The sequence below is a fragment of the Populus nigra genome, chromosome 13, assembly GCF_951802175.1.
Source record: "Populus nigra chromosome 13, ddPopNigr1.1, whole genome shotgun sequence".
Taxonomy (NCBI): domain Eukaryota; kingdom Viridiplantae; phylum Streptophyta; class Magnoliopsida; order Malpighiales; family Salicaceae; genus Populus; species Populus nigra.
In genome coordinates, this window is record NC_084864.1 from 2,766,305 (window position 1) to 2,788,786 (window position 22,482).

At 32.1% G+C, this 22,482-nt stretch overlaps 2 protein-coding genes and 1 long non-coding RNA gene across 3 annotated transcripts; 1 reads left to right on the forward strand and 2 right to left on the reverse strand.

Annotated features, from left to right (window-relative positions):
• The first annotated feature begins 12,551 nt into the window (after nucleotides 1-12,551).
• On the forward strand, nucleotides 12,552-16,309 carry LOC133670526 (beta-amylase-like). Its single transcript, XM_062091035.1, has 8 exons — nucleotides 12,552-12,969; nucleotides 13,512-13,574; nucleotides 13,680-14,078; nucleotides 14,576-14,740; nucleotides 14,845-15,108; nucleotides 15,191-15,400; nucleotides 15,593-15,832; nucleotides 15,940-16,309. Exons 1-8 carry the CDS (start codon nucleotides 12,772-12,774, stop codon nucleotides 16,150-16,152), a joined length of 1,752 nt encoding a protein of 583 aa, XP_061947019.1. The 5' UTR covers nucleotides 12,552-12,771; the 3' UTR covers nucleotides 16,153-16,309.
• LOC133670527 (uncharacterized) lies at nucleotides 16,241-17,067 on the reverse strand. Its single transcript, XR_009834105.1, has 2 exons — nucleotides 16,446-17,067; nucleotides 16,241-16,375 (listed from the first exon to the last, which is right to left on the reverse strand). It is a non-coding gene; the product is annotated as an uncharacterized LOC133670527 (long non-coding RNA).
• A 2,308-nt stretch (nucleotides 17,068-19,375) lies between these two features.
• LOC133671626 (protein VASCULATURE COMPLEXITY AND CONNECTIVITY-like) lies at nucleotides 19,376-20,632 on the reverse strand. The gene is made up of 3 exons (XM_062092434.1): nucleotides 20,347-20,632; nucleotides 20,028-20,233; nucleotides 19,376-19,855 (listed from the first exon to the last, which is right to left on the reverse strand). The coding sequence occupies exons 1-3, from the start codon at nucleotides 20,443-20,445 to the stop codon at nucleotides 19,654-19,656; spliced, it is 507 nt and encodes a 168-aa protein (XP_061948418.1). The 5' UTR covers nucleotides 20,446-20,632; the 3' UTR covers nucleotides 19,376-19,653.
• Nucleotides 20,633-22,482: the final 1,850 nt, after the last annotated feature.

The window sequence follows — 22,482 nt, forward strand, 5'->3', positions numbered from 1 at the left end:
TTTTAAAAAATAATTATTTTGATATATTTATAAATAAAAAGTAATTATTATCATAAATAATTTCAAAATATTTCAATTAGTTTTTTATAAATAAATCAAAATAATATTATTTTAATTTTTTTAAAATAAAATATTTTTATTAATTTGAATCTATCCAAGCGAACAACATCAACTTATAATCTGGGTTTTGTGATAGATCAATTTAACATTAGATTTTTATGTTTTAAAAATAATAAAAGGCAAAATATTTTTCAAGAAATAGTTCACTGTAGACTTTCTCCTCCATTGCTTAAAAAAAACAGCTTTTTTGCCATGTTTTTAAAGGTAAATTAGTTTTTTTCTTGAAAAATATTTTGTGTTCTGATTAGGGACGAATGAGTATTTTATATTGTGGTTGGACACCGAACTTACAACACTACCTTTAAAAAAATAGTTTTTGAATTTCTACTCAAGCTAGTTTTGTATTTTCAATTAAAATGAATAAAAAAAAATACTAACATGCATTTTTTTTTTAATTAATTGGTTGGGGTGGGTTCATTTGAGTATTCTAATAATTAAAAAGGAATAAAAAAAAAGGTTGACGTGTATTGTGCATACATCAGCAAGTCAATCTCTCAATTGTATTGGATAACGCGAACAACTGATTCCAATTTAAGGTGGCTCCAGCTTCATCTTAACATCTTCTCCTTAGATATATGGTGCATGCACCAATAAGAGGTTTGGTTTGACACCGACCACACTTTTTTCTTCTTCTTCTTTCTTTCCCCTCTCTTACTCGATGTTTGCGTCCTACCACCTAATCTTTCTAATCAACCCATAAACTTCTATTTCTTTTTTATTCAGTCTTTGTTCTTTTGGTTATAATTCTTTTTGAAATAATTCAATGAATTAGATTTTTCTTTTGATTTCATCCTTATTCAAATTTTTGTTTTGTTAAATTTGATTCTCATTCTTTTGATTGCTATTTTTGTAGTCTAAGATAATATTTAGAATTGTTTTTTTATTCCACCCTCCATAAATTTTTTTCCTAATAGATTTCATTCTCATTCTTTTAAATATTTTTTGCTTTGGAAGATTTTCAAAAGCAATATTTTTTTTATATGATTTAATTATTCAACATTTAATTGGTTTAGATTTGAGCTTGGTTAAGCCCGTGTCTAAGATTTCACGGATTACAAACATTAAAAATTAACCTGGTTTCATGATGTTTGCCTAGGATTGCTTTAGTTTTTTTTATCATGTTTTTAAGCTAATATTTTTTTTTATTTCATCGATCTTTCAACTTTTATTTAATTGGAGATTGAGCTCTCTTTTTTTATTTTATCCATGCTTTTTATGAACTTGGTTTTATCATTTCTCTTTATTTAATTGGGCTACCTAAGCTCTTTTATTTATTATTATTTGTTAAGTTTATTTTTTTAAAAAAATTATTCTTGAATTAAATAGAATTGATTTATTGAATATAGATTGATGCTCACTTTGTTTTTTTTTTTTGTTTGATTATTTTTTTCGGGACTTTACTTTAGTGACCCATGCGAATTCTTCTCATGTCATCGTCCAAAATTTACGGTTGAGTTTGAAGCATCTCAGCAAATGTTTTTTGTGATGTATAATGTCCACAATGGAGAGGTAGTGAGTTGCCAACGATCTTTTTTTTCCCTTGTTCTTCTTGGTATAATATAGGTGGCTCATTTGTTTTGGTTGATTGTTGCCAAATATTTTTTTTCTGGGTATTATTGGATTTAGTTGAGTTAACAACTTGAGTTGCAGGTTTTTCTTGCTTCTTTATAAATATTGTTGTCGTTTATACATCCCTTTTGTGTGCTCAATAATTTTTTACTAGCTCGTGGTGCAACGCAAGTCACCAATCTAATAATATACTAAAACTCCTTGGCATTTCACTATAGTAGTGAACAGTGAAATGCCAAGGACTTTTACACTTTAGTCCTCAAAATTAAAAAATTTCATCCTCCAACATTTAGATTTTCAACTTATGTTTTTCTTCTTCTTTTTTCATTTCATCCTCCAACATTAAGTTTACTGGGTATTAGACTTTATAATTTGTTTTGATTTACTTTCTATGAAGTTATCTTAGTCTTATGATCTAGGTCGGGAATTTTACGAGTTAGCCATGTTGACTCAAGTTTTCTCTCATTTTTTACATTTATTTTTTTTCTCAATTTCATCTTTAAATGTTGAATTGATTGAGAAATAGGCTTCATAATCATAATTATTTTTTAATTTTCTTTCTATAGTATTGTCATGATCTCATGACCCGTATTGTTACCCATTTTAGAAGCCCATATAAATATACAAAAAAGAGAAAAAAAGGAAAAAAAGGAAAAAAGGAAATACAAAAAACAATGAAAAAGTTAAATAATATATATATATATATATATATATATATATATATATATATATATATATATATATATTAGTGGAGATAATATGAAGAACACCTAGGAAATTTTCAAGCACTAGTTGGAAGGATCAAAATATACAAGGTTGGAAAAATAAGCAAACTAATATATCCTGGTGAAGGCCCTATTGACAAGAAAATTTTAATTTGAAAAGCAAAATTAAAAATTGGACTTGATTGGGATTTTTCAGGGTTTAATTGAATTTATTGAGAGCTTAATTGCAATAAAAATTGGTTTTGAGTTTAATTTGGGCTCCAATTAGAAAAAATTAAAGTCTGGTAGTTAAATTGCAATTTTGGAAAGCTAGTTTGATCAAATTAGGGGTTTAATTGTATAAATATTGAAGTTTTGAAGGGAAATTAAGGATTTGATTGAAGAAATTCAAAACTAAGATAAAAAAAAAAAGGCATGTGGCTTCAAGAACTAAAATCAGCACAAACAGTAGCTAAAATTAAACAAAATTGAAAGATAAATTGTCAATTGAGGGTCAATTTATATAAATTAGAAACCAATGATTAAAATAAAAAAAGGAACTAGACTCTATGGTTGGTAATTGAATTTGGCAAGGATAAAATTGCATAAAATTTAAAGTTAAAGGGTAATTAAGGATATAATCAATAAGATTTGAGAGTATAGGGACTGAATTTAATTTTGACCAAATCCCATATTAAAAATCCTAATTTCTTAGTGGTTAACCTAGATGACATTTTGTCTGGTTCATATTCAAAACGAATCATTTGGAATAGAGGGTAAAGACATGTTGTTTGGTCACTGTTCATTTTTTTTCTTTGGGTAGTTCTAAGCTGATCAAGTTGACATCTTTAAACAAATGAATATGAAGTTACATACCTTTAAATGGAGAAAAATTAGATCCAAAGAAAAAGTATGCACGTCTTCTTCTAACTTCAGGTAACCTCCAATGATAATGATGTCAAAGGTGTTATGCCAAGACTTTGAAAGTGGTCAGCTCATTCAACTACAATTGTGATACCTATTGTGCAAAACCACTGATTTTTTCATGTGTTCACACTTTAAACCTTTTAAGTGGGTTCTTATCAAAGTTCTGTCATGTTTCTCTTAAGACAAAAAGGCTAGAAACAACTCCTTAACCTCTAACTTTAGCAAAACCACTAAGAATATCCAAAACCAAGTTTGTTACAAAACCACCATTGCAAACCAGCAAGGTACATAACTTCTAGTTGTTAAAACCACTCCAAAACCTTCTTATTTTGATCAAAGGATCAAGCATTGAGTGTGGTAAAGATGAACTTTGCAAAAGAAAAGCATAAAGGGGCAACAATCATTAGTGAGCTTTTAAGGTATAAACTTCCCCTAATCTAAGAGGTGAAGTCTATAAGTAGGATCTAACTCTTCCTTGCATGTTTTAATGATATTTTGGATTTGTTATGGTTTTATATAGTTTTGAACTTGGATTTTGATTAATGCATAAAAATATTGTTTTTTTTCTTGTTTAATCTTGCTTTAAGTTGGTTGTTAATGTTGCTGGATGTTTGTGTCGCAAGGTGACGTTGAGCGGCTCACTTTAAGATGCCTCCTTAGAGGTGGTGTTGGGAAAGGAAAAGGTTTCGAGTTTAATCATAAAATTTTGATTAAGGTTCAAAAGTCGTCATCTAGTATTATGGTTACTAGAAAATCTATGATCTGCGAAAGTCCGGGTAAATGACTAGTTGTGCAAGAAAAAGATGTATCACCGCTAGTGCACCCTACCTAAGGTAAGCTGTTTTGTTGTTTAATTATTTTTCTAGGTCAAGTTTCTATTTGTTGGTATTTTTCTAATGTTTAAAGCAGATCTTTCTTCTTAAGGAACATATGTCTTCACTATAATTTGAGTAACATATATTTTGTCACACACGAACATAGCGACTAGTTAACATAGTAAATACATATTATCTTCCCAAACCTTATCTGTTGTTTAATAACGAGAAATATAATGGTAAGAATAAAAGTAAAAGTTTAAATCCCTCATAATAATAAATCTTGTTCTCTCTAAACCGAAATCCACTAAACCAAAATCTAGCGACTTTCTTTTTCTCTCAAAAAAAGATAAAAATAAGAGAAATGAAGTTTGGCTCTAAAATTCATTTTTTTTTTAAATTATAAAGATCGATTACCTAATAGCTAAAAAAAAATAGAGATGAAAATGAACTATTCAAAAAACTCAAAGCCACCACTTATCTCACATTTGTTTTTTACTCCAGTTTTTTTTCTTTCAATTTAACTTTCTTAAAAATAACATGCAATTGAGTTCAAATCTATATGGCCTAATCATACTAAAAAAGGTTTAATGATCAAATTAAATTTTTTTTTAATACACTATTAGGAAATTGTAAAAGGATAAATCGTAAAAAAATATTTAATAATTGGCAATAGGACATTTTAATCTTGGCGTGGGCTTATTACATATATTAGGTTGGTCCTAGTTTGATATATTCAATACCCTGAATCTCTGATCAATTAGTTGGGCTACTTGCCCTAGTTTTTAATCGAGGCCTTTAGTCAATCTATATTGGACCTTTTCTTAATCCACGGGGTCAGCCCCTTTACAATTAAAACCGACAAAAAACAAATGGAGCTAGAAATTAAACTTTTTGGGGCATAAAAATAATCACTCTCAACAGAATATATATATATATATATATATATATACACAGACAAGATACTCAACTTCAATAGAAAAATTATTGAAATTGAAATAAATTTTTAAAAATTAAATGTGTGATAAATAGATAGTGAATAGTGTAGAAAATCGAGAAACAATTATTTTTGTTCGTGATATTATATATAAAAGAATCTTTTGTTTATCATATCAATCAATATAGAGCTTTAAAATAATCAAATACAGTATTTCGAAACCCTAATCATTCTCGTATAATCAATTCCAAGCTTGATAAAGAAAGGAAAACTTGTTTGAAGATTGACTGGTTCCATACCATATCATCAGTATGTGCATGGATGGAATAAAACCCTTTTTTTAATTTTCGTTTTATTCTACAAGAATTTGTTCCCAATAAACATTGTTCAAAATAAAAAAATATATATTCTGTTTACGTTTAGTGTTTTATTTTTAGCCGGGAGTGTACATTTAGTGTCTTGAAAAGCAAAAGACAAATTGTGGTAACTTGATTTAGTGTTGAAGCAAAATATAGTGCTACGATATTTGCAGCTATACATATTGCATTTAGCGTAGAAGCTGCTCTTAGCTAGGATATAGAGATAGCTTTGTTTGTCCGAGGATTTTCTGAACCGGAGTAGCCTGCTCGGGGATGCTGTTCAGCGCAAGCACATAGAGAGGAAGCTGAATTCCTTTCTGCAAGTGGAATCAGGCTCTTCTGAACATTGAAAAAAAATTAAATATATTGAAGCAGATTATCATTGATTATCATTACATTCGTCAACAAGTTTTATCTAAACTTATTCAAACAAACTATGTATAAATTTATGATCAACTAGTTGATATGTTCATCAAGGCTCTACCATTTACTCATTTTCATTGGTTATCAATACTCTTGATCCAATTTGAGGGGGAGTATTGCAGATCATATATATATACATCATTGCCTAAAATACCTTATTTGTATGATGGTGTCTTTATTATTAGCATATATTTTTGGCAAAGATCATGTACAAAGCTATGATTTCACTGCCTTCTCTAGTCTTTATATATATACGTACAGTTCAAAAGCTCAATTCATTAAGTTTCTTCACATCATTTCTGGAATTCACTTTCTTTTTCACTAGTCCTCCAACAAAAAAAGCACATTACCCCGTGAAATGGCCGTTACGGATGTCTATGTGCTGTGATTGTCTGTACGAAGATATATATGAGAAGTTGTGTGCTTCCTACGAAGGTTATTAAAATCACGAGTTAACTCTTAAAATCTTACAATTTTACGAGTCAACATGTATATAACATGTCAAATCGAGTTAAAACTCAAAATCGGTCAAACTCTATTAAAATCAGACCGATTTTACGAGTTTGACCAAGTTTGACCAATTTCGAGTTTTAACTCGCAAAAGTTAAAAAAAAATTGCACTGCCTCCCTGTCCAAGTCCCCTGACATTCCACTATATAGTCCTCACTCCTCAATCTCCTCTTTCCACGTTGCCCAAATCTCAAATTTTCAATCTTAGCAGACTAACACCAGCAGTAGAGGATCTTGAATATAAAAAAGCCTTATACTGTATTTTAGATTGGGAAGGCATGATCGGATGATCGAAACCATGGGAAGACAGAGGTAGATGGTGAGGAATCAAAGGAGTAAAATAAGAGATAGAAATACTTATATAGAGAGAAATATTGTATTTTAGACTAACCATTTGTTAACTACAAAGAGAGACGACAAAGACTCAGAGAGAACTTGAAATACATGTCTTGCTTGGTGGGATATTTGGACATTATTTCTAAGACTTGTTACTAACATAAAAAAGGTGGAAGGTAAGGTGACATAAGATTAAATTGATGTCATTTTGTATGTTTTTGTTCTCGTTGTCACGAGTTCATTGTATTGATCTTTATTGATTTTTTTTTTGAAGTTGGTGATATACCTTAGAATATTGTATCATCTCACTAGTTGCATGCAATGTGTTTCAAGACTTGTCCTCTATAAAATATTCTGAAACTCCATCAATAAAACATAGTTGTTCAATCTTATTTTTTTTCTTTTTGTATTTTTAAGTTATTTAAACCATATATGAAATTTTATTTGAATTATGTATTTTAAGATGTTTGGACATTTGTATTGTTTATTTAATTTTTATTTTAATTATGTTATATTATTATTTACTATTTGATTGAAATTGTCAATATATAAATAGTTAAAATATTTTTCTTGTGATTTTATAATTTTACAATTCAAATTTACAATTCAGGTTTATATTATCTATATTTTATATCATGTCAAAAAAAAAAGTTTTTAACAACCATGCTCCTGTTGATAAAGCTATCGCACCATAAATAATTCTATGAGAAATCGTTGACTTTTATGTTCTTGCCAATCTTTTGCAGTGTCCCAGAACTTGAAACTGATGAACTCGAAAAAAATCTGCAACAACGATGCTGCTAATTGTAATTTTCTTTAAACATCTCTTGTGCCTAATTCTTCAAACCTTGACGCCTGCATTCCATGGCCTAAACAAGTTGCAAGGTCCATAAATATGCCAGTACTCCTGGATATGACACCATGTCAGTGAAGCACATGTCTCTCTCGTCTCGTATAAAAAGGCTAATAACCTGTATGTTTTTTTATTTTAGAATTGTTTTTTAAAAAAATTAAAATTTTAATTTTTTAAAAAATTAATATTTTTTTATTTTTAGTATAGTTTTAAGACCCGGCTTGGTCCAAGGCCTGGGTTCCGGGTTTTAACCGGGTCATCGGGTCGGCATGGTCATTTTTTTTTTTAAAAAAAAAAAAGTCAACGGGTTTGCAGCCGGGTCTTGACCGAGTCTTGCCGGATCAGCCGGGTCACACCAGGTTTTTCCTTCCCCTGTTTTTTTTCAACCCGGTCCGGTTGCAGTCCTGGGTCGACCCGTCGGGCCTGACCGGGTTTCAAAACTATATTTTTTAGATTAAATACTTATATTAGAAATAATTTTTAAAAATTAAAAAATTTATTATTTTAATATATTTTTAAATAAAAAATCCTTTTTTTTTTAAATTCAACTACCTTTGCAAACAAACAGGTTCTTGAAACCATAAAAAATTTATCCACAATAATTTTTTTAAAATACAGTAAAAATAAAACCATAACACAAAAGGTACGGCTAAGCTAAGCATGGGCAGGACCTGGAGTCACCAACACAGCACTACTCGGCGGATTGTTAGGAGGTGGCGCCCTAGTTATAGCAGGCACAGCATGAGGAGGCAAGGGAAGCGGCGGCGGTGACAGCAGAAGAGGAGGAGGAGGTGATGGAGGTAGGTTAGTGCCAATGTCCGGTGGGGTAGATGGTGGTGGGCTGGACTGGGAGATGCCCGCTGTGCTCGTTGGGGTAAGCCCATAAGGTCCTCTTGTGGTAGGATCAGGGAAGGTTAATTGTGGACGGTGACAATCAGAGTCGTCGTCAGAGCATTTGTGTGATTTCTTACGGCGGTGGCGAGAATTGCAAGTACAGTTGTGAAGATCTTTGTTGCTTTCCCTACGTAACACATATTTGTTGCTGTTGTAATTAAGAGACCAGATTGAATTTTTAAAATACAAAAAAAAAAAAAAAGAGTTTGTGACAATCACACCGTTATTGTTTTTTACAGAACTTTCAAATGTTAAGTTTTGATTAATTTTGTGGATTATCTCACAACACTAGTTAATTTTTTTTATAAAAAAAATATTATTTTAACTTTTTAAAATATGAATTTCTTCTTATTAATTTGAATCCATCCAATCAAACTAGAACAGCTTATAATCTGGGCTTTTTTTACCACTAGTTATTGGATTTTCTTGATTAATTGAAATAATTATTACTTTATATCCCTTTAAACTTATTTTCTTAATTTACAGAACCTTGCACTAAGCTTTTAATTTTATTGGAAGATTTATTTCGAGCATATATCAACTTATAACTATTTAATAAAAAAAACTTTACTCTCATTTAAAAAAATAATAACCCAAAAAATTAAAAATTTAATAAAAAATTAGAAGAGGTTAATTAGTAATTAAGGGGAGGTCTTGATTTTAAAAAGGTTAGTTGTGCCAATTGAAGGTGATGCCGGAGGGGGTTATTCAGGGGCGGAGACAGGGGGTGGCAAACAGGGGCTGGGCTCTGCAAGAAAATTATTTTTACAACCCTTCCTTAATAATTTATATAAATTTAGCTAAAATAATAATATAATTGAAATCTTGTCCCCTCTAATTTTATCTTTTGGCTCCGCCTCTGGGGTTATTGGGAGTCGAGCCTCACGGGAGGGGGATGACATCGCGTATTTTACAGGGCCATCAACACTTGTCGATGCTCCTTTTATTTACACGGTTGCCACTCGTTGTTGTTTCTCTTGTTTTTATTCCAATTTTTCCAACAGTAGAATTATAAAAAATAAAAAACATTATTATTAATAAAAATCTATGTTTTTTAAGATCACCTTGATGAACTTTATTTGATTTGATTTATATATTTATTTAATAAAAAATATTTTTATTAAAAAAGCTTGTGATTAATAGATAATTGAGGGAACACTATTTGAAAAAAATTCTTCTGGTCGGAAATAAAATATTCTAGATGTTTCTAGAAACTCTTGCTCCCGTTACACAACTTTTATTTATACGAATAGGATTCCAATTCATGATTTCTTTCTAGAAAGAAAAATAAAAGGACTAGTTTTGACTCAACTTCAAATTTGACTCTATCTTGTAGGAATTGAATGAAATTGTCAATTATGAGATTAAACGCTTTAATTATTTACTCATAAATGCTTAACGAGGATCTAAATAACTAAATTTTAATTGAAATGAAATATTTAATATAAATAATGCAATTTAAGTTTAATAAAATAATTAAATTCCAATTGAAATGAAATATTTAGGATAAATCAATGAAATTTAAATTTAATAAAAATCAATAAAAAACATTAAATTAAATCCTGAATTTTCAAATTTTAGAGCTATGCGTTCATTTTATGGTATAAATAAAGATAGAGAAAGAGAATGCATCCTATATTCATTATAATCCCTAATTAACGAAAAACCTAAATGGTGTGGCAAAAGTACTACAATAAAGATGTTATTCACTATGAATTGAAATAGTAAAATTATGCATTTTTTCTTCTGAAAAAAAAAAAGATATAACTAGCCATAGTGTAAAATTGTATTTTTATGGGGTCTATTTCTCATTTTAGAATTTTAAGGGGCATCTTGATCTGTTTCATAATTCTTTTGCATGGTAAAACTATTTGAATACCATTAAAAGTAAAAAGCACTTAACTATGCTTTAGATTATTTTTAGTTTTTCATTTTTTTAAAAAACAACTTAATGACTCAATTGCCCTTAAAAATAAAATTATCAAAGCATGACTTTAAGAGCTTTTTTTATAATTTCATAAAGGTTTTTTTGTAGTATTGGGCAATGCAATAATCTGATGAACACAATAAAAAAATTATTGATATGTGTATTGCACACGTCAATCACTCCACTATCTTCGGGCGACATGTGCGATTGACTAAAGTGGTCAAAGTTGTTGTTCCGCTGTGTCATTTATTTTGTCTCAACATCCTCTTTCTTCCTAAATGGAGTGTGCATGGTGATTTTGTCCAGTTTTGTACTAGTTTGATTTTTTTCTTTTTCCCTTTCATATCTATCTACCTTGATTTGCGCGTCCTCCCTAAAAAAATCAACAGCTACCATTCATTATTTTTTTTTAGATTTAGTTTATATTCTTTTAATTGTAATTATTTTATTTGAGGTGATTTATAAAATTAGTTTTTGCAGTTTGATCCTCCTTCATTGTTTTTTCTATTGAACTTAATTATCATTCTTTTTATTACTACTTTTTTATTTGCTTGGACAAGTTTTTTGGATTAATTTTTTTTTCTTTCAACTTTTTTCTTCAACATTAAATTGATTAGGCATTGAGTTTCTGAGCTCAAGTCTAAAATTGCACAGTTTATGATTTTGAAACCCGGGTTTAGGATATTCACCAAGGTTTGCTCAGTATTTAATGTTATTAAATTGACTAAATTTATTAAATCCAATCGACGCAATGACCCGAGTCTTGAATTTCTTATACTTCTTTAGAAATTCTAGCATTGTCTTAACTTTGTTCTTTTTACTTCTAGAAAAATTTAGTCTTACTCCTAGCGTTGCTCCAACCATTGATATAAGTTTACTTAGGTTATTTTTTTTGTTTTTTTAATTTAATATTTTTCGCTTTCGATCTTTAATATTTGGTTCATTATAATTGGGTTTTTTAATTTGTTTCGATGCGGGTTTCATGTTTTTATCACAATCTCACACCCTAAATCACAAGTGTCACATGTTAATCATCGTTGACTCAAGTCGATCTAATATATTATTATCTTAATATTTTATTAAAAATCATGTCATCTAATATATCATCAACTAAATATTTTGAAAGTTTTCCAATTATTATCAACCAAATCTTTGACTTTCTAATGGCTTAACATTTTTTAATGTTGAAAAAAAAAAAACGACCCGCGGCGTAATGTATGCGAGCCAGAAAGCTAGTATTATCTAAAAACCAGAAACAGCATACACTATTTGTTGAAGAATGAACTTGGGCCATACAACATTAGGAATTCATTGAGGTTGCCTTGGTGTCAGACTTTAGGCAGTAGATACCTTCTTGCACAGGGATCCCATACGGGTAATTTTTTTAGGTTTTGTTTCGTGATAATATTAAAAACAAAATTTAAAAAATAAAAAAAATTATTTAAATATATTTTTAAATAAAAATTATTTTAAAAAATTATTTTTCTTATATTTCTAAACATATTATAGTAAGGATAAAACAAGAGTAATCCTGAAGAGTATAGTTTAACTGGTCAGATTCTAAGTTTATTCTCTAAAATTTATTAATTTGAGTTTCACAAACTTCAGTGCTGCTAGAGGCTTATATGATCGTTAAATTTAGGATTCGCGAGATTAGTCGAGGTATACGCAGACTGACCCGGACACCCACATTAATAAAAAAAAAATAATAATAAACCCAGAGTTATCTATAAAAAAAAAAATCCAACCCTTTTGTACTTTATCCACAGACACATCCAGGCATCTACTTCAGGAAATTAAATATTTGCACTCTTTGCAATGCATTTGTTTGTTTTATAATAGAGATATAGGACATGATAAAAATGATACGACAAAGAGTAGTGCTCTTGAATTCAGTGGTCCACCTTTTGATTTGATGATATTTTCCTAAAGCATTTTACCCGTTTCTTTCTTCTTCCCAGACAACGAGAAGACAGTGACTCAAAGCAAGTTGATGAACTATCATGAGACAAAAATAATATGACCAGAGAAAAATGGACGATTGTAATTTAACAACGTGAAGAAAAAAGATTGGCCACTCATGGGATTACATGCATGAGTGAACTACAATGTTCTGTTCCTGATCAATCAACAAGAGGACTCCATTGAAGCTCCCAAAGGGTTGCACCATGTTCACAAACTTCACAAGAATTGCTTTAACCATTCAACATAAGAAACAAGAACAGGGTTTTTCTCATCCGAGAACGAGCGCTCACCGATTCGTCACATCCTTTCATTTTAGCTTTCCGTTAATCTTTTGCTCGAGCAAACAACATTAGTACGTAGCCATAGAATCTTTGTTCAATCACTTTGTCAAGGTAATAAACAGTAAAAGACACTACTACTACAGTAGTCATTATGACAAGCATAATTTATCCTACACCAGGTGCTCTGCGAGAGAAAATGAGGCTACATCACAGGCATCTCCTTTGGGAACTGCCATTGATTTATCGAGGTGAAAGTGCACTAGTAAAAAGGGTAAAACATAGGGTTGCCAGGAGTAAAGCAAGGGAACCACAAGCTGTGGCATTTGAAGTTTCCACCGCAGCATCAGAGGTAAGTGCGGTAACTATATACTAGTTTTAAAATCAACCTCAATAAAAATCTCATTGCAGCAACCAATTATTTAAGTAGATGTGGCCATGACAACACAGCAAGATTGTGATATATTGTTGTGGTAGGTGCCTTTTGAAGTGTACGTTTTCGATATTTAGCATATAAAAAGTCCTTTCAGCAATACTTTAGGTCAAATTCAAGAGACTGAACTGACTTTACTGCCCTTAATGTCTGAAACATGCTTTCTAATTCTGCATAAGATCTAGGGGTCCTTGTTGTGGATATGATTTGAATAAAGATAAAGGGAAAAATCTTGTTCTTATCTATCCAAAAGACCCCACCTGTATCCCCCAAACACATGCACTCTTTTCGTTCGTCACTGGACATGCACTGTTTCACTTGCAAAGATAAGATCACAGAATAGTATTCTGCTTTATGCTTCAATAAAAGGGCATGACTGAACTAGCATAATGCACAGCATCTTCACTTCTACACTCCCATATAGATCCTAAAACCCTCCCTCACCCGAAAGGAAAATGCAGGGTGGAAGCAAGTATGATGAAAAGCTGCTACAAAACTATGTGCCACTTTATGTAATGCTCCCAGTAAGTAGCAAAAACGCTCTCACTATTAAATATCAAGTATGCATACTGAGATATATCATGAACAGCAATCTTGTATACTACTAATCCTTTTCTATATCTTTACAGTTGGGAGTGGTTACAGCTGACAACGTTTTTGAAGGTGGAGAGAAGCTCGAGAAGCAGCTTAAGGATCTAAGAGCAGCTGGGATTGATGGGGTCATGGTGGATGTATGGTGGGGGATCATAGAAGCCAAAGGCCCTAAGCAGTATGATTGGAGTGCTTATAGGAGCTTGTTTGAACTTGTTAACAAATGTGACCTAAAGATACAAGCGATAATGTCATTCCACCAATGTGGTGGGAATGTAGGGGATGTTGTTTACATCCCAATTCCTCAATGGGTACGTGATATTGGAGAAACAGATCCTGATATCTTTTACACCAATAGATCAGGTAACAGAAACGAGGAGTACCTCTCCCTTGGTGTGGATCACCAGCCTCTCTTTGGTGGGCGGACCGCCATTGAGGTAAGTTTGATAAGCAATCCAATCCCCGTAGTTCACTGCATTGTTTAGCACATAACATTAACTAATTATCTATGTGTCGAATGATCATGCTAATGTCAGTTCAAGATGATATCCAATGATTAGCTTTCATTAATGGAGTTAGGTGATGAGTGCAATAGTCTTCATAAGCACTGCTCAATTATCCTAGTAGTGAACTGAACAGTACTAGTTCCTGGAACCCCCCCCCCCCCCCCCAAAAAAAAAAAAAAAGAACTGGAAAACTCGCCTGGGAGTGCCAATTGATGCAGCCAAGGAGATTAGGGAGCCAAACACCGTTTCACTAAAGTCAGATAATTTAAGTATGCTTATGAATCATTATACCAGATGAATGCAATTTGGTCAACCTGATGTTTACATTTAAGCCATAGTCTGTACATGATAAAAAAGCTTGTGGTTTATTATAATCCTTTATCTTGTTTACTTCCAAGCCACTGAAAGAAATTTGTTGATCCATCTAGATGTATAGTGACTACATGAAGAGCTTCAGGGAGAACATGGCGGATTTTCTTGAGGCTGGACAGATAATAGATATTGAAGTAGGTTGTGGGGCAGCAGGGGAGTTAAGATATCCCTCTTATCCAGAAACTCAAGGATGGGTTTTTCCTGGCATTGGGGAATTTCAGGTACCACTGATTGAAGTTACTTTTGGCATCAAATTATGAACGATAAATTTCATCAGTAAGCATATGCTCTTCTCTAACACACATTACCTAATATTTAACTGCAGTGTTATGATAAATATCTCAAAGCAGAATTCAAAGAGGCAGCAAAAAATGCAGGCCACCCTGAATGGGAATTGCCAGATGATGCAGGGACATACAATGACAAACCTGACTCAACAGAGTTCTTTAAACAAAATGGAACATACCTTACTGAAAAGGGAAAGTTCTTTTTAACTTGGTATTCCAACAAGTTGCTGACGCATGGAGATGATATCCTCGATGAAGCCAATAAAGCTTTTGTGGGATGTAAAGTCAAATTAGCAGCTAAAGTATATTTCGTAACCTTGTTTCTTTTCTTAACTAATGAAGGAAGAAAAAGAATAATAAAGCCACATTCTATTTTTAAAACAGGTATCTGGACTGCATTGGTGGTATAAACATCATAGTCATGCTGCAGAGCTCACTGCAGGGTACTACAACCTGAAAGACAGAGATGGGTACCGACCAGCAGCAAGGATTCTATCAAGGCATCATGCTATTATGAATTTCACATGTCTTGAGATGAGGGACTCAGAACAATCAGCAGAAGCTAAAAGTGGACCTCAGGAACTCGTTCAGCAGGCAAGATCTCTAAATCACAGTCCCTACTTGGACTGGTTAAGATGTCTGTCATTCATTTCTGACAACCTCTTAGAATACCATTGTTAACAACCCTGGTGAATATGATGTCAATTTAAGAATGACAAGTAGATAAAGGTGCACATTTTCGTACTGTATTCATGATTAGTTGATAATTTGCCTACGCATGTGCAGGTCCTCAGTGGAGCATGGAGAGAGAAGATTGAAGTTGCAGGTGAGAACGCACTTTCAAGATACGATGCTGAAGCTTACAATCAGATCCTTCTAAATGCCAGGCCTAATGGTGTCAACAAGTGGGGTCCTCCTAAACTGAGGATGTTTGGGGTAACATACCTTCGGTTATATGATGAACTATTTGAAGAAAAGAATTTCAACCTGTTCAAGACATTCGTCAGGAAAATGCATGCTGATCAAGTAAGCAGTGCCTACACAAATACATAGAAAGGGAAAGAAAGAAAAGTGCTTAGTAATGAAGTCTTTAAAAGTCCTCGTTTAATCCCAAACTTCCTATTTGTTTTCAGGATTACTGCCCAGACCCCAGCAAATATGGCCATGAAATAGGCCCGCTGGAACGATCAAACCCACAGATTCCGATTGACGATATCATAGATGCAACGAAGCCGATGAAGCCATTCCCATGGAATAAACAAACAGATATGCCGGTTGATGGAGCTGGACAATTTGGTCTGCTTGGTGGTCTGATAAACGGGATCAAATCCATTTTCTTCAAGTGAAAACATGGAAAAATGCAGAGAGAATAATGAGAGTGAAGGAATCAAATTAACATTCAATGCTAATATGGATTCCTTCTAGGGCTATGAGTGAGCTTTCAATGTATCTGCTGTTTGAATAAATAATACACATTATCTATATATGGCTCACATTATCCAAGTTTACTCACCAATAAATACTGCACTAACAAAATCCATCTTCAAAGCGGTGGAGCCTGCAGACATTCTGCATAATAAAACAACTGGTTAACACAAGAGCTTGGAAATCGGCTCTATTACAGAGTGGGTATCTCCACCTGCCCGAAGGTTTCTAGTGATTCTTGTAATGGTCCCTGGACGTGTGCATTGAGAGCAAATGAACAGGCCAATTTCTTATAATGCTCTCAAAAGCATCTTCATCTTTACTTCTTCAACATTTTATGACACTGAACTTGTCTTGGGCTTGAATCCTGCCTTCTTAGCTGCTGTGAAGTCGTCTTGCTTAGCACGCCTGTCTCCTCTCCATTAATTTAATTTATGCCATCTGAGAACCCAGTAAATTCTCTTCTCTTACTCAACAAAAACTGCAGCCTGGTGGTCTTACAAGTCCCTTCTCTCTTGCCTTTGCCCTCACCCTTTCTGCATCGCCCCATCTTTTCTCAGCGGCATGCATGGTGGATAGGCCAAATTAGCTACCCAACCGTTTTAAATTCATACCAAAAAGATTTTCCACTGAATCTCAGCTAGCTCCACATTCTGATCATGTAGTTAGCCAGCAGACTGGAGTGCAGCCCATTTATCACTGATGGGAGCGACTTCCATGTTCATGATAAGTGCGTCCGCCTCCTCCAGGTGCCCTGCTCGTCCAAGAAGATCCATCAAGCATGAATTTCTTGTCATTCCGTGGAAAATTTCTTGACCCATAAAAGTTGTATTGAAATTGTGGCATGTTTAACTTTAACATGTTAAATTATTTTTAATATAATATATCCTTGACTCGTCACGTTTAAATCCATCTACAGAAGTAAACGACATGTCCCTGAAAAGAGTAGGGACGACGTGTCATTCATCCAAACTAGGTTAGAGGCATTCACCAAATTAGAGATAAATTGTTACGCAAATAAAAATAATAAACCTAATTAATAATATGTATAGAGACATTTCAATAAATTTGCCAAAACATCGTTCTTGTGCCTCAATACTCAGCTAGATGGCCACGGGCTAAGTTTTTTCCTTGCGACATCAAAGAAGCAAGAAAAAAATATAAGATTTAGAAAATTAAGACATTGCATGTGATTTATACTTAATTAATTAATTTAATTTAATTAAAAAATAATTTTTTAAAAAAAAATCTAAATTCAACAAATTAAGATTAAAAAAAAAAACACTAAGTTATAACCCATGTCATTTCAAAACAACTAAAAACTCCAATAGAAAGCGAGAAAAAAAAACAAAAAAAGTGCTTAAGAAAAGGGAAAAAAAAGTAAATACGGATGAATCTTTTAAATTTAGGTTAACCTCTCAAACTTATAATCTATTAAATTTTAGACTAGGTTTCAATAAAAAAATTTAACACCTGATCAATTTAATATTTAAGGATGAAATCAGTTAATTAATTTAATGAAAAAACAAAATTTCTTTTTAAGAAAAAAGCTATATTTAACAAAGACCCCAAAAACATAAGGCAACCCGTATTATTTTTAAAATGACTAAAAATCTCATAGAAAGTAAAAATAAAAATAAAAATATGCTTGAGGATGAAACCGAAAAAATAAGCATAAAAAAAGAAAAACAATCAAGCAAGTCGGGTGAACCTCATAAACTCAAGTTAATCTCTCAAACCAGCAATCTATTAAATTCTAGACCATGGCTAAATCAATAAGTTAAACACATGACCAATTAAATATTGAAGGATAAAATCATAAGAAAAAATCAAGGTAAAAAACAACAATAAAAAATGAGGATCAAGTTTTATAGGAAAAGAAAATCAATAAGGATAAAATTTTAAAAAATAGTAATTAAAATAATGAGAATCAAATCTAAAAGGTGGAAAAAATCTATTAAGGATGAAATTGAAAAACATTTTTAATCTCATAAATTATTTCAAATAAATAAAAAAAAATATATGATCAAATTTTAAGAAAAAAATAATTGAATGGCTACTTTGAAATTTTAAAAAGCTGGCATTAAAATCAAGAAGGAAAGAAAAAAGAAAGGTCACTTGGGCCAAACTAAAGACAATTAGACCATACATGTCATCCAGGCATGGAGAGGCTGTCGAGATGCTTAGGTCTCTACCTTGAAAGCAAGCTTTCAACCATCGCATGACGCCATATGCATCGTCCAAAACTTGTAATCACTGTTTACTTGCCTCAAGTTTTTTTTATATATAATTTTTTTATTTAGCAAATGACCCAATCATCCATAAAGGAACCTAAAAATAATAAAATAACCAAATTTAAAATACTAAAATACCTCTAAATTGAAGGGCAAGTTTTTTTTAATTCCAAGGGCAATGAAAAAATTTAACCTTGTTTAAATTAAGTAAAACCAAAAAACCCTTGAATACTAATTCCTAGTTCTTTTTTTTTTAGCCAATGTCAAAATAGTAATTTTTTAAAGACTGACATGTCCAATAAATTTGATAATGGCCATTAGTTCCCATGGAAATGATGATAATACCCCTATTAGCCAAGACATTGATTTTTGGAATGAGCTAGGGCACAACAATAAAAATATTGTTTCAATCAATAGTAATCTGCATTAGACTATAATGTTTTCACTACTACTAATTTTTTTTTTAATTATTGATTCATGTGCCTTAAAAGTAGACATTGAATATATATATCAAAAAGTGAGGTAATATTATCATGTTTAGTTTTTCTAATGATAACATAGATATAAGAGCTAAATTGAAGGTTGACTAGGCACAACATCTAATCACAAAGTCGTATGAGTTGAATTATAAGTTAGATCATAGGTCAACTCAAGTTATAATTTTTATTATTATTATTAAATATTCATTGAAATAATATTTTTTTCATTATTTTTTTTTAAATAAACACTATAAAACAGTCTCGTTTTGATCTAAAACATGATTTAGCACAAAATAAAACTGGATTCCAACTAAATTTTGAGTCGTGGATCACCAAATTGACGTGATGAGCCTTGAACATGTTCTATAACTATGAAAGATAGGTGAGTCCGTGACCCTACTGGATCGTGAGTTATGATTTGGTCAGCAACATCCATAAACTGCCTAATTGCATGATGAACAAACAGCACAATGTTATCGCGTCTCTAAATCGTTAAATACATCCTTAAAAAAAAAAAATTGATCATGTCTGCTCAAGGCATGCATCTCCCGGCATGATGAACATGAGAGATGTTCCATCAATTAGCTAGGGTGACGATAAGATAATAAAATGCAATGTGCACTGAAAGAAATTTTACAGCTTTACAAACTAAGAAATCTTCTTTATATCATGAAAGGTAAGAGTCATGGGACCCTGTAAAAAGAGAGGCCTAAGCATGGCCTCCATGCTTTTCTTCACTAACAGCAGCAGTAGCAGAAACGTAATACGCGACGCAAAAAAGCCCATGGACAAAGCACAGAATGCCTCCAATCGAAAAGAAATGATGATGTGTGAAACCACAAGAGGCTCTTGACTTGTTGTTTGACATTGTGCCAATCACTAGCATGGATAATCCAACAGCCAGTATGATCCTGCCCAGATAATTAGATGTAGAAACTTCATTGCTTAATCACTAATACTGAACTAATCCACTAATTATAGTTGATCTCAGAGAAGCTGATTAGTTCAAGCAACACAATCAAGACGTAATTAGCTTGTTAACTCAGCTTGGAATCAAGAAAATGTTCATGCAACTTCACTTACCAGGTAAAGAGGAAGCATGCCACAGACAGTTGTCTATTAGGGGATGCTCTTTGGAGCTCTTCTTGAGAACAAATGCACATGCACCCACCAAGCAAGGTAGCAATAACATGGGCTAGTCCTAGAACTCCTGCTGCAGCTAACCCTAGCTTGAATGCATCCTGGCTTGGATCTCTACACTCAAATATCCAAAGCCTCAAGTGCTTAACCTGTAACAAAAATGAAATGGCAATTATGAGTCATATATGTGTGTATGGCTACTATAAGATATAAAGATAACTAATATATCAAAAAAAACATGTTATGGCTTGGATTAACATGCCTTGTTTTGTGCAATATCAGCTTGGATGCCAAGAATACCAGCTACTACATCCATGGCAACAATCAACAGACAAACAAGTACACCTCCTATTTTAACCATTTTTTTCTCAAAAAGGAGGGAAAATGGAGCGCACTCTCTAAATATATCTTGTTGAGACTAAGATTTAGACGATGAGAAACAGGATATGAACAAAGTCTAATATAAAGAGTGGTAAAGGGAGAAGAAAATGTGATTAGCTGGGATAAGTTAGCAAAAGCTTCGACTTTTGTCCCAACAGTGGAAACTTTACCTTGTGTCTACTTTCTCCTCCTTTTCTTTTCTCTCCTTGGATTCCTTTGATGGGGGAGCAAGAAAAGAAGGGTATAAACCAGCTCATAGAGGAGCGTGCCTAGGCATCTAGCAAGCAAGCTAACAATGGCCCAGCGATCTTTGTGATTTCTGACTTTACAAGTATTTCTGTATGTGTAGATAGGCAAGAAGGGAACAATTGCTAGCTTTTTACTTAAAATAATTGCCACCATTATCTCCTCACGTTTGATTTAAATAGGTTTGATTGAAGTAGTTTCAGATCAAGCCTTGCATATATGCTTGAGGTCAAATTAATGAGTATGCTTTCCAAAATTAATATCTAATTGTGTTCCAATCTAAAATAAATCTCTGAGATTTTTATGTTTTTTCAATATATCAGTTTAGATGTGTAAAAAACATGTCTTTAAATTTATATCTTCATTTAAAAACAAGCTCTTTTTTTTTCATTTAAATCCCAACCTTAAATCTTGAAAAACAAAATTAGTTGTTTTGGCAAATAAACTCTAAATTGAAGTCCAAATATTATAAACAATTATTTGGTTTTTTGCAACTAAATAACCCTACTCGTAATTGTTAAACACAATTTAAAGAATTTAAATTTATAAAATAAAATATTAACTCGGTCAAATCTAGTTGATTCAGCTAAATTATCAGTAATCCGATGAATTCAATATCAAATCTATATTAAGAGGGTTTTTTTTTATAAGAAGAACAAAATTACAATATTTTAATAAAAACAATTAATCTAATTAATATTTTTCTCGGTTTAGTTTCCTTAACTTGTCTGAAAAATCATGGTTGTACTTGTACCTCCACTCATATTTGTTCAGGATCTCTTAAGAAGAATAACGAGACTGATGATTTGTTACATGGTGTCATCCTCATTCTTTACTTTTTGAAGAGATGTCAAATTAAGAGAGGGAGGAAGCAAAATTCCTGAAAGAAATGGGTACGTCTTTCAAGCTCCAGCAGAGGGCCTAGGAGGGGGGCCTAGCGTTAGAGAAATAGTGCATGAAAAGACTACAAGTTAAGGCTCAAAACGGTTGATCTTCATCCTCTACTCCATCGTCAAACATAGTCTCTGTGACTATCTGCAACTTTTGTGACTAATGAGCAAAAAGGACCCCATTTTCATACCTCAATCCCAAAAACAACCAGGTATAAAATCCATCTTTTTGACTCGAAAAACTGCGTGATTTAAAATCAATGCTGCCATGATATGCGTCCTCTATTCAATTATTTAAGTGGGACACGCCTAAGTTCTTGAATTTTCTGCAACTTTTGGATTCCATGGGGTGGATTGGCCTTTCATTTTATATGAACCAAGTACGAAGGCCGTAGCAGACATGGGCACCTTGGAAGATTGCAGCTAGTTGCTGCTATGCAGGCCAGTAGCCCATCCTTTGCAATTTGTTTCTGATTTCTGCTCTACACTGCTAGTGCCTCTTAACTCTTCAAGTTTTTGGTTAAGTGTATATCGAATATATTTTAAATCCAATTTTTCAAACAGTAAAACCTACCACAATATGAAACTGTTTAACCATGTTTATTTTTGTATTTTAAAAGTACTTTTAAATTTTTTTATTTTTTTTTTACTTCAAATTAATTTATTTTTTTAGATTATTTTGATGAGCTGATATCAAAAATAATTTTAAAAAAATTTTAAAAAATATTATTTTAATACATTTCCAAATAGAAAACACTTCAAAATATAACCACAAACACACATACAAGTTAAATAGTTGTCTATTATTAAACTCGACTTAAAGATTTACAATTTATCAGAATAAAGTTAACTAAAAAATAATTAAAAATTCAAAACCATAT

Bases quoted from the DNA above. Each gene is read 5' to 3' on its own strand.
- LOC133670526 (XM_062091035.1), top strand. From the start codon at position 12,772: ATGACAAGCATAATTTATCCTACACCAGGTGCTCTGCGAGAGAAAATG. The intron at 14,741-14,844 runs GTACCACTGATT...ATTTAACTGCAG, and splicing joins CTGGCATTGGGGAATTTCAG to TGTTATGATAAATATCTCAA. The intron at 15,833-15,939 runs GTAAGCAGTGCC...ATTTGTTTTCAG, and splicing joins GGAAAATGCATGCTGATCAA to GATTACTGCCCAGACCCCAG.
- LOC133671626 (XM_062092434.1), bottom strand. From the start codon at position 20,445: ATGGTTAAAATAGGAGGTGTACTTGTTTGTCTGTTGATTGTTGCCATG. The intron at 20,234-20,346 runs GCATGTTAATCC...TTTTTGTTACAG, and splicing joins CTGATATTGCACAAAACAAG to GTTAAGCACTTGAGGCTTTG. The intron at 19,856-20,027 runs GTAAGTGAAGTT...TTATCTGGGCAG, and splicing joins GCATGCTTCCTCTTTACCTG to GATCATACTGGCTGTTGGAT.